This window comes from Cotesia typhae, unplaced genomic scaffold (assembly GCF_013202065.1).
Source record: "Cotesia typhae breed Kobodo isofemale line unplaced genomic scaffold, CoteBio_Ctyphae contig_43, whole genome shotgun sequence".
NCBI lineage: Eukaryota > Metazoa > Arthropoda > Insecta > Hymenoptera > Braconidae > Cotesia > Cotesia typhae.
Genome location: NW_027423752.1, coordinates 4,020,147 through 4,032,959, shown reverse-complemented (window position 1 = coordinate 4,032,959; position 12,813 = coordinate 4,020,147). Strand labels below are relative to the sequence as shown.

At 34.0% G+C, this 12,813-nt stretch overlaps 1 protein-coding gene across 1 annotated transcript; it reads right to left on the bottom strand.

Moving 5' to 3' along the window:
• Positions 1 to 203: 203 nt before the first annotated feature.
• LOC141528431 (uncharacterized) lies at positions 204 to 779 on the bottom strand. Its single transcript, XM_074244477.1, has one exon. It carries the CDS (start codon positions 777 to 779, stop codon positions 204 to 206), a length of 576 nt encoding a protein of 191 aa, XP_074100578.1.
• Between the last annotated feature and the right edge of the window lie 12,034 nt (positions 780 to 12,813).

Genomic DNA, 12,813 nt, shown 5'->3' with positions numbered 1-12,813 from the left:
GCAATTTCTTTCATCTTGTTTAGTATTGTTTTTTCAATCTCGCTGCGGGTATTTGGAATCGGGTTTTTTTTTGCAGAGTTGACCAGCTTCGTGTTAGCTGTGCCTCTAAATCAACTTTCCTCGCGTTCCACTTCCGCTTCTGAAGGTCGCGTTGTGAAATCGGGACAGATGTCAGTTCAACGTTAAATGTCACATACTGGTGATCACTGCCACTGCATTCTTCGGATACAGTCCAGTCTTCGATCATGTTGGCAATCCTTGGCCAACGAAATGTCGAGGATGGATTCTTGGTACCCTGGTCTTCTAAGAGTCGTGATACCCCCGGTGTTCAGTATTATAAGGTCAAGTCTTGCTGCGACTTCGTTACCTCTAGTGTCGGAGAAAGCAGCCCCCCATTCAGCCGATTTGGCGTTAAAATCGACAGCTAGGATGACTTCGCCGTTGAAATTAGCAATCGTATCTTCTATATTTGCCTGTTTCTGTCGGAACACACTAATCCCTTCATTAGATGAGGAATAAACGCTCATGAAGTAGGTTGTGGGAGTTTGAATCCAGACAAAACCTGCTTCACTTTCACTGGTGTTAGCGGTAATGTTCTTGGTGTTCACAATCCAAATTGCTGCCGTGCCAGTTTCATCTGCAAACCATGTTCTATCGTGGAGGTTGAGATGCTGTTCGCAGATGAAGCAGATGTCAATTTTATCTTCGAAGACACGCTGGCGCAATAGGTTTTGCGCCAGAGCGCACCTATTCAGATTTCCTTGTAGTATGCGTGTCATTTCTTCCCTCTCGTAACTTCGGCAAGTGCAGTGTGGAATGCTTTACAAGCCCCGGAGCCAGAAGTATGACATAAGCTATCCTGAGCATCTTTGTCCGATGTACAGAGGAAGCATTTTGGATTCGCCATGCAGTTTACAGACTTGTGTTTTTCTGCATTGCATTCATAACAACACTTGCTTCTGACAGGTCCCATACAGTTACGCGTTCGGTGCCCAAAATCAAGGCATTTAAAGCATCAGGTTACTTTCGCCACTGGACTTATGCAGCAGTCAACCCATCCGATCTTTATACGGGCTTTGTCAAGGGCCTTGATCGCGCTGGCCTCGTCTATCTTGCAGAAAGCTGCCCGATTGCCTTGTGGTGTGAGTTTCATCAGATTTACCCGTTTGATCTCTAGGCTGCTTGTAAATTCCCGTTTGAGTGCTTCACGGACGTCGCCCTCAGTAGAGATTCCGTTCAAATCGAAGATTTCGATCGTTGTTATTGGTGTGAGCATCTTGATCATACCAATATTGGCAGTAGTTGTCTTTACCGCGTCTGTGAAGGCATTACTGTCTTTGGTCTTTCGAGCCATTTCAAGGAGAACGTTTCCATGCTTCGTCCGCTTAGTAGACTTGATGTATACGCCAGTCTCTACAGGACTTACTTTGGCCTTCATTTCCTTCAGGAAATTTGCATAAGTTTGGCTTTCTACTTGTTGGACAAGCACAGCCTTGGTTCTTATCTTCTTCCTTCTCAATTTCTTAGAGCCACCCTTACTTGGCGGATTTTGGGCTTCAGTAGATTGAGCCGCTGGCTCCTGTATCGTCCCGGGCTGTCTTTTTTTGTCAATTACTGAGGAAGGGCTAGGCGTGGACAGCGGCCTCTTTTTGTTATTGTTCTTTCCTTGCTGTGGTGGTTTTTTAGGAGTGACCAAAAGTGACTGTGGTTTTGTGGTCATCCACGGAGATATTTGAGTGGTTGTCACCGACATCGTTGGTAATTTGTTGGCCAGCCTATATGCCGGAACAATGGACGTAACCAATTTTCTGATTTCATGATGGAGATTTTTTTATCCTTGATGAAATCAACTAACTCTTCGATCTTGCTACCGAACCGTTCCATTGGCAATTGTTGACCGGTGACGGTCGGTAGAGAGCTAATTCTTTCTCGGAAAGCATGAGTAGTGACGAAAGCAATAGCTCTTCCACTTTTTTGAGGAACATTTGTCGACTGTCCATCTTCTTCCATCAGGGCTGTTTTCGTACTCCCTGCATTATTTCTAGACAGCAGAGCCATGGAGTTCACCTCGATATCCAGAGAAATATGATTACATAGCGGTTGGAAAAAAAAAATTGATACGCACTTTTCGTCTTTGGAAAGCGATATAATAAAGCATTTATTAAAAAATCAGTGATTAAAAAATTCTAATTAATGCATTTTTTCAAAATTTACTAATTAAAATGAAATAAATTATCAATTAAAAAGGTGAATAATTTAAATAATTACACTTGATAATAATCATAATGATTTATTTATGTTGGCATTTACAAGTATTTAGAATCCTGCACTGAAAAAAAATTTTTGGACCCAGTGTAGTGTAAATAAATCTGTGTAAAAATTTTCGTGTGAAAATTACACCATATACTGTTTTAAATTTAGGGAGGGCGGAATTAATATTTGGACACAGTCAACCGTATACATATATAATTTACAACAATTTTGCATTCAAAATTTAATATTTACTCTACACTGTAAATGCAAGTGCTTTAACAAAACACACATAAAGTATTTTGTTCCTATCTTCAAGCATTGCAGTCACTTTTATAACACTTGGATTTAAAGCGTACACGCTGCAAAATTTATGGCAATTCTCCACTGTCAAATTGTATGGGCACAGCCATTTGTATTTGTAATCATGTTCTTCACTCTTCTGAGATTCTTAAGAAAAAATAATTAAAATGCGCGAAATTATCAAAAAAAAATTAGGAAAACAATAGACCATCCCAGCAACCTCCCGCTTTCATACTTAAGCGCTCACAATCGCACTTATTACGTTTTTAAGCTCCGAGTTCAAAAATATAATTTACGTGTCTCTCCGAGCTCAACAATTTGATAGAAGTTCAATAAAACACTAATTTTCAAATTTTCAAACCGCAATATCTTTTGAATGAATTAACTTACTCTCGCACGGTTGGCAGCATTCGACACAGTTTTTGAAGCCTCATAATTAACATTCAAGTTTAAATTGATCGAACTAGTAATTTTAAAGTAATTCTGAAAAAGCACTTTTTTGGTTTTTTTTCGACAACGATAACTCACGAACGAATCGACCGATCTTGATTGTTTAAAAGTTATTCCAAAAAACCACATTTAAAAAAAAAATTGTTCGTAGTTTTTTTGGGATTTCTCAAAATCTACCGGTTCGAATCGGTCCATATCAAAAATAATATTAATATCAGTTGTCAAAATATTCTTAATATTAAAAATTATGTATACATCCGAATGACTGTAAAAAATTGTGTACTAATGGTCCTGAGGGAGCTAAGGCTCCAGGATCGAATAAATCCTAATTATCTATCTATCTATTAAGCCCTTTCGAGTGGCACTAACCGCAATCGAATCGGTCAAGCCGTTCAAAAGTCATGAGAGGGTAACACACACACACACACACACACACACACACACACACACACACACACACACACACACACACACACACACACACACACATATATATATATATATATATATATATATATATATATATATATATATATATATATATATATATATATATATAGAAGATACATACATACATACGTATATAGTGGCATCCTTAGGAAAATAGTCGGAATTGCTTTCTAGGACTTCAAAACGTAGAGATCTAATAAACACTCAATTTTCCACGATCGGAGTGAAACCAATAACTTCCTAATTCTTGAAAATTTTCAATTTTCTCAGCGGAAGTTAAAAATTGAGTGAACTTTTTGGAGCATATAGGGGAGGGTGGGGCACGACGGCCCCCCTAAGCCAGTAATTGTTTTTCACGGCTTTTAATCTTCAGGTCAACTTCATTTGGTACTATCTTAAGCAAATCTATCAACATTTTATCAAAACTCTGAAAAAAAATTTCTTTTCTGGGGCACGACGGCCCCCTACAAAAAAGATTTTGAGCACAAATATGTTATTTCCGTACCTTTATAATCTCATAGACTTCAGATTTATTCAAAAAAATTTTATTCAGCTGATATAACCTGTTTCTCTCTGTGATTTCATGTGATTTCATCTGTGTACGTGGTAATAATTTGACAGTGTTTGTAATTTATTCATTCAATATTTCTTTGGTCTTTTTTGTCAATAAATTAATTATACAGTAATGGTACGTACGTATGTAAATAAAGATCAACGTGTGATGAATTGGCTATGGCGAAAGCTATTGAATCTGTAGTCAGTGAAGAAATGGGATACAGTATTGCTGCAAAAACTTATAGAGTTCCAAGATCAACACTGAGGCGAAGAGTAAAATCCTTTAAATTAAATAATGATATGCTACATTCGTCATCTAAAGGTAATTATAATTAAAATTTTAAATTTAGAAATTAATTTTTGTGGGGGTCATGAATTTAATTTGAAATTTTCTACTACAGAATTGACCAGAAAAGTAGCTCCAGTTTTTAGTCCAGCTCAAGAAATTAAGTTGGTCCAGTATTTAAAAGATTGTGAAGCTCGGTTATTTGGATTATCCAGTTTGGAAACGCAAGTTCTGGCTTACCAGCTCGCTAAAAAAATGAAATCAAGCATCCGTTTGTTAATGGAGTAGCTGGTATAGATTGGCTGGGGCATTTTTAAAAAGAAATCCAACTTTATCTCTCCGAAAATCAGAGAGTACCTCAGCAGCTCGTGCAGCTGGATTCAATCGAGTTGTTGTACAAAACTTTTTTTCACTGTTGGAACAAATATCCAAAAAACACAATTTGAAACCTGAGTGAATTTTTAACGTCGACGAGACCGGTTGCAGCAGCGTTCCCAAAATACCTGGCAAAATCTTGGCTAAAAAAGGGAAAAAGCAAGTGGGAATTTTGACGTCAACCGAGAGAGGAAAAAATATCACCGTAGAACTCTGCGTATCAGCTTCAGTAGAATTTTTGCGACCGCTGTTTATTTTTCCACGCAAGCGTATGAAAGAGAGCTTATTGGAGGGTACTTTACCTGGGAGTTGGGGACTCTGTCATCCAAGTGGATGGATTCAAGCAGATTTGTTTTTCAACTGGTTTAAGTGGTTCGTCGATTAGGTCAAGCCCAGTGCTGAAGATCCAGTTCTTTTGACATTGGATGGACATACAACCCATACTAATAATGTGGACTTGATTGATTACGCTTGTAATCATCGTGTAATAATTATTTATTTGTCTCCTCATTGCACCCATCGTTCACAACCGCTTGACGTTAGTTTGATGATACCAATTTCATCATGTTATGAGAAAGAGGTGAAGAACTGGTTATCATCACATCCCGGTAGAGTTGTAACTCCTGAAACTATACCAAAATTATTCAGTAATGCTCTACGGGAAGCAGCGAAACCTGAAACAATCAAGAATGGTTTCCGGAAGGCTAGAATTTATCCTATGGATGCAAATATTTTTGAAGCTAAAGATTTTGCTCCCACTGATGTTACAAATAATAACAACTTAGCAACAACGTCTGATAACTGTGCTACATTATTGGAGACGACACCTGATGAACTAGCCTTGGAGCAGCTAGCTCAGAGCTTAAGTGACTTGATAAATCCAAATAATATTGACGAAAATCAAGTTAAAAATACAATAACTGAGGAACCAATGCAATCCACTTCCACTCCCACGCCAAGTTTACGACCTCAGGTTGGTTTCTTTAGACCAAGAGTCATTGATTCGGACTCCGACGAAGAGCCAGTTCAGTCTCATTCTAATCATGCCGTCAGTAATCGTCCATGGTCTCATGTTCATATTCAATCGTCTCAAATTCATATAGTTGATTACTCCAGCAGCTTAGATGAAGAAGGTAATATATAATATTAGAATGATGAACTATAATTTGATTTTGAAAATACTTATTTTCAATGATATATTATACTTAGAACTTTTTTTCTTTATTTTCAGAGCTGTCGAGTGTAAAAATTAGGCCAGAAATTGCAACTACAAGATTGAATGTATCTCCGTATGATGTTAAACTATTGCCATCGATATCAGGGGATTCTGCACCTAAAAAACGTTATCGAGGAAAGAATGCAATTCTTACACGTCTTGAGTATCGCCAAAAGCTTGAAGAAAAAAAAATAAAGCTCAAGCAAAGAAAAAAGCAGTTCAGTCGGAATAAAAACGTAATAAAATCAAAAACTTTAAAGAAAAAGTGTTTAAAATTTAAAAATAAGGATGAAACAGTCTTTTGTATCCTCACTTGCCAAAGTTCCAGCTTATTCATCAAAAGCTAAGTTCTTGGCAGTTAGGATGCAGAAGGCTGTTATACTTGGCTCTCACCGTCTCTTAAGGGAAATGACTTTGGCCTGCTGTGATCACTAACCGCCTTGTTGTGCGGAGTGGTCCAGCAGTAACGGATGGAGCTCAGGCTGGGCCCTCGGAGAATCGGACTCCGGGGATAACCCCCCTGAGCATTTAATAACAAAATAATAATAATAATAATAATAAAACTCACAATAACATTAATGACAACATTAATAATCAGCATAAACAAAATCCCTGCAATATTGTTAGTATTGACCAAAAAAAAATTAAAACGGTCGAAAAAATATCTATGTAGGTTGCAATGAACATCGATCGCGCGACCTTGAGTCCTTCATAACACCGGAGCTGCACGTGTACAAGGTTGACGGAACGCATACCTCAAAATTTACAAGGACGAAAAAATTAAAAATCACAGGCGATTTCAATTTCATTATTATTTTATTACAATAAAATAATCTCTAATTAAGATGAATATTGAAATATATGAATCTAATTTGATATATTTTATTTATTTTCGTTATTATTATTTTCGATGCTGCTATCATTATCGCGTACAGTGCAAGAATAACGATGGAGCCAGAACGACATAGCAGGAGATGAAAAAGGCTCGACTCGGAGGTAGCTTGTGTGCAACAAGTATCAAGTAGTATAGTCGTTATCAAGTCAGACAGAGCGTCATGCAACAGAAGTGGGGCCAATCCAAACATAATAGAATGCTAGAATGAGTTTCATCAAAGTAGAATTCTAGTGGGGTTGTCGAGGATTCGCAGTGTCAGAGTTCGACCTTGGCAGACAGAACATGTGCCCAAATATTAATGTATAATTATTTATTATGTTATAATTATAGTTATTCATTTAATATATATATATATATATATATAAATATATATATATATATATATATATATATATATATATATATATATATATATATGTATATATTAGGGTGCTTTTTTTTTGCGACTATTTTTTTTTTCGCTCCCATCCCGAAATTTTGTTGGAAATACACCCAAAAAAATTCCCTGAAAGTTTGAGCCCTCAATATTAATATTAAGTACTCCTACACAGCGTGTGAAGATTTCCCATTTGAAATATACGAGAATTTTCAGTTGTTTTTTTTTAATTTCTATAGCTCAGTGGCATTTCATAGCATCGCTTTGACCATGGACGGGTTATTTTCAGAATTCAATGCTCTACAAAAGTGTCTATTGTCGCGAAGTCGTAACTCATACTGGTGGGGTAGTACGGATCGCCAAACCGAATTTTTCATAGAATTCTTGTTTTTTCACTCATTATCTCATAAACAACAAGACATACAGAAAAAATGTAAATGATAATTTTGTAGGAAATTCAATTCTCTACAAAAAAGGTCCTTACCACCAAATCACTAAGATCGATATTTTCTGAGATATTAGTCATTGAAGTTTACGTAGCATTGAATTTCCACAAAATGTTGAATCAAATCTTAAAAAATATTGATTTTTTTATTCGTATCATAATTATAATTAGTAATTACTTATTGATTAAGTTGCAAATTCAACGAAAAAAATTTTTAATTGTATTTTTCTGAAGTTTTTTTATTTTTAAATAAATTTCTCATTTAAATCACACCATAATATTTGAATTTATCATTTAATAATTCAATTTTAATGAAATTCTAGCTAAAAATATATTGTGTATGATCATTACGAAGAATATGGGATGTTTCTTTGTTGCTGTGTATTGTGATACTGATTAATTGCGGTTTATTTTTATTGCTCTAGTAGTACTACTGAGCTTTCACTTGACCTTGAATGCGTTCAACAAATTTCCCCTTTAATTGCAGCGCTTTCTTTGTTTTCGCGTACTAATCCCGCGAGAGTAAGAACAAAACTTAGTGTGCATTGATCAGTGTGACGCCGTTGTATGTATACTTTGTTAAATTTGAGGTTAGATCGACTTTAACAATCATTAAAATGAGTGAAAAAATTGGTAATAAAACTTGGAATTATTTGATTGGATTTGAAAGAAGCCAAATAAATAATAATAAGCTGCCTTCGTATCGTGACTTACTGAATTTGTTTATGTATAAACATCAGTCTTTAAAATTAACTATTCGAAATAGTGCTACTAGTGTTATTAACGATACTAATACTATTTAGGCTAGTTTCATGATTCCAACTATACGTCCTCAGCACAGTCTTGCGAAGTTGGAAAAATTTTATGCTGAATATATAAAAGTGAAGACACATCATAAGAGGGAAAAAAGATCGAAAGCACAAAAACAGAATGTTGAAAAGTTTAACCAAAAACTAGATAAATTGTTCGATATTTCCAATTCCACAATGGTTAAGAATTTGCCAAAAGAGCAGCAACAATTTCTGAATGAGTGTCAAAAGGGAAAAAGCAATCTTCACTCGCCCGTTACTACTTTCTTGCCGGTGGAAACTTTTCAGAATAAATCTGATACTGAACAGGAGATAGCAAATGAAGATAATGAGAACAATACAGACGAATTTGGTTAGTTTCTTCTCACATACAACTATAAATTATCAAGCTCAACAATCAATCATTTTTAATAATCGAAAACAATTTCTTATAATTTAAACTCATATTTTTTCTACTTACTTGTAAAATTTAATTCGCCTTAAAATTCTAATTTTCTTAACCTCATTTTCTGAAAATTGAATTCTATATAATTTTTCAATATTTTAAAATTTGTTTCTAGATTCATAACTTTTTTCTAATTATTAGTCTATCACTTTTGGTAAAATTTCTATCAAGTAAATCTGAATAAGTGAGATAAATCAAAATTTATTTAATTTAATCTAACGCGCCAAAAGAAGTATAACTTCAAAAAATTTGTTTTCGATTTTTTTGCAGTCGAAAATTCCCACGCTATTAAAAAATTGAAGTCACTGTAACCAATAAATTTAAAATACATATCATTTTATCTTATTTTTATTAGGTAAAATTGACGGAAACTGAATTCAAAGAATATCTTTGCTTCTGAATAACAGAAGCTGAATATAAAATTTGAAAAATGTTTTAATCGATTGGGTTTATTTATTTAATTCTGAAAAAATTGTTTTAGGCATGAAATTATCGCAACATTCGATGCCAGCAAGTTTTTGTAGTCTATCATCAAATTCCAGTGGGTTGAAACGAACATATTCTGATTTTGAGAATGAACTCCCTGTACCTCGTAAAAAGAAAAAAATCAATATTTTAACTCCAAAACTTGTATCAGCTTTAGATCGCACTGGAACTAGTGATAGAGATGCAATGTTTATCATTGCAGCTGTTATAGAAAGTCTGGGATTAGATATTGATAAATATAATGTGAGTTATTCTTCTATTCGCAATACACGTATTTCTAAGAGAGAAGAAATTGTCGATGCAATTAAAAAAGAAAAAATAGACGAATCTTGCGTAGTTCATTGGGATGGAAAAATGCTACATACAGGACAAGGAACATCAAAAGCAGAACGGCTCTCGATACACATTTCAGGAATAAGTGGCGAAAAATTTTTAGAAGCTCCGTTGCTTTCTGACGGCACAGGTATAAGTCAAGCTTCAGCCGTATTTCAGGCTCTAACGACACGCAATATTTGCGATAATATTAAAGGAATGTGTTTCGATACGACTGCTTCAAACACAGGTAAATTGTCAGATTGTTAAATTACATTTTCAAACCTACGCTAGTCATAATAATTAAAGGATATAATAAGAAGTCTAAATTTTTGGGTGTTTTTCAACGAGCTGTAACTTCGAATAGAATGATTGTAGAGCAAAAACAAAAAAAAGCAAATAGTAGCTCTAAGTGTCTAGTTTTTAGATACGACCATGACAATTTTTTATCACGTTTGAGTCGGGAGAAATGCTGAGGAAACTACAAGAAAAAAATTTTCCAAATTTTTTCTTGTCTAAAAAAGGTCTACGGGCTTCAAAAATGTTTTTCCATTCTTTCACTCAAAAACGCTTGCAAAAATTTAATGTCCTTTTATTTGACAGAATTAGAAAGCCTGTGCGATGATTTGCCGCGGAGTTATCGTCAATCAAAGCAAAGAAGTTCTTTTGATTTAACTTTGATAATTAATAACTCTGGGAATAATGGTCGTATGAGAAATTGAAGGAGAGTTTTAAAAACTACACGATATTTTCTATGAGATTCAGAGAATGGCTTTTGATAAAAAAATTTTTTTTTAATTGAAAATCCAAATCTCAATGAAAAAGATTTTTTTCTTAAGAATCTTTATTTTTCGATCAAAAAGATTGATTTTTTAGAAATTTGAAAAAAAAAAAAAAAATTTCAAGAAAATAAATAAAAATTGAGAAATTGCTCACAATGACGATTTTTGCGAAAACAAAAAATTTGAAGCTTCGAGACACTATGGAACAAAAAATCACAGCACTTTGAATTTTCCAGGGATTTTAGGAGATACTTTAAGGTTAAATTACCCATCAAATTTTTCGTTTATCCATTTTATCCAAAGTTATACCAAGTTATCCAAATATCTTTAATTATGCAAATTTTTGTCTTTTTTTCAGTCAAAATTTTCAATTCAGAAAAAATTTTCTCGTCAAAAACAATTCACTGTATCTCATAGAAAATATCGTGTAGTTTTCAAAACCCTCTTTGATTTCACATACGATCATTATTCCCAGAGTTATTGTTTATCAGTAAACAGAACTTTTTTGCTTTGATGACGATAACTCCGCGGCAAATCATCTCACAGGCTTTTTGATTCTGTCAAATAAACGGGCATTAAATTTTCTAAAAGAGCTTTTGAGTAAAAGAATGAAAAAACATTTTTGAAGCCAGTAGACCTTTTTTTAGACAAGAAAAAATTTGGAAAATTTTTTTTTTATAGTTTCCTTAGGATTTCTTCAGACTTAAACGTGATAAAAAATTGTCATGATCGTATCTGAAAACTAGACACTTAGAGCAACTATTTGCCTGTTTTCTGTTTTTGCTCTGCGATCATTTTATTCGGAGTTACAGCTCGTTGAAAAATACACAAAAATTTAGAATTTTTTTATGTCCCATAATTTTTGTGACTAGTGTATATTTTTATCAACCACTTCAATCAAAACAGATAATGTTTTTTTTTAAGGTGACACCAAAGGTGCTTGTCCTTTACTAGAGAAAAAAATTGGTCGTGATTTATTATACCTTGTTTGTCGTCATCATACGTCAGAGTTGATGTTACGAAATGTAGCAGAGGTTGCTTGGCCAGCCACAAATGGTCCAAATGTACCTATTTTCAAACGATTTAGAGACAATTGGGATAACATTGATAAAGTAGTATATGAAATCGGTTCCAATGATGAACATATTACCGACATTTTGAACGACAAAAAAAAAAGACATTCTCGATTTTATTGACAATCAATTAAAGGTATGAATTAATTCAATTTTACATTAATAATTGTGTATTTAAATGATGAACTAGTTTTTGACACATTTTTGTGTGTATTAAGGACTTATAAGTTTTTAATTGATAAATTTCAAATATCTTTTTGCTCGAATATTTTACAAAGTGTATTTTTCATTAACTCTATTTACAAATTTAATTAATTACATTATCATTCACTATCAAAGAAACCCATTGGTTGCTGATAATGATTACAGTTTTCTCACTTTTTTATTTTTCTTTCTTTTCATATTTTTCAACAAGAATCATCATCCAAGAGACGACTATAAAGAATTACTGGAACTAAGCAGTATCTTTTTAGGTGGTCGAGGTGATAAAGTTCAATTTAAAGCCCCTGGCGCTTGTCACCATGCAAGATGGCTTTCAAAAGCTCTTTATTGTTTCAAGATATATTTATTTCGTAAGCAGTTTAAAGTACCAGCGAAAGAAACAGATGCTTTGCGAAAAATTCGTGTTTGTTGTATTATTTTACGTGAAAATATGGTTTACTGCTCCATATGCGATAAAAGCCCCAAACTCAGACTTACAATTAGTAAAAGATCTTATCGAACATCGAAAAATTCATCCGGAAATCGCTAATGCAGCTCTTGAAAAATTATCTAAACATCTATGGTATTTGCATGAACAACTTGCTTGCTTGGCGCTGTTTGATAATACAGTATTACCAGAAGAAAAATTGAAAATTGCGAAAAAAAATTGATGGTATTCCCGCTGTAAAGCAATCGAATAAGCATTACTCAGAGCCTTACAAAACAATTACTTCACTCAGTGAAAAAAACATCAGTGATTTTGTGACACCAAATTCAGTTTTCATCTTTAAACAGTTTAACCTTTCATATGAATTTTTAAATTCTGAATTTCATACATGGGAATCAAATTTTGAGTACCAAAAATGTTCTGAAACATTCAAAAAGTTAAAAGTTGTAAATGATACTGCTGAGCGAGGAGTAGCTCCGACTCCAAGATTCAATGAAGCTTTCACCCGCTCTGAAGATGAACGACAAAAAGTTTTTCAAACAGTACAGCATCACCGTTCGCAACAAACTGTGTACTAAATCAACTTACAGCATAAAGAAAATGGTGTAAAATATTTAATTTATCGTATTTGATCATACATGTAGTTGAGTTCAAAG

What these genes read in the sequence shown, in the direction of transcription:
- LOC141528431 (XM_074244477.1), bottom strand. Translation starts at nt 779, where the DNA reads ATGACACGCATACTACAAGGAAATCTGAATAGGTGCGCTCTGGCGCAA.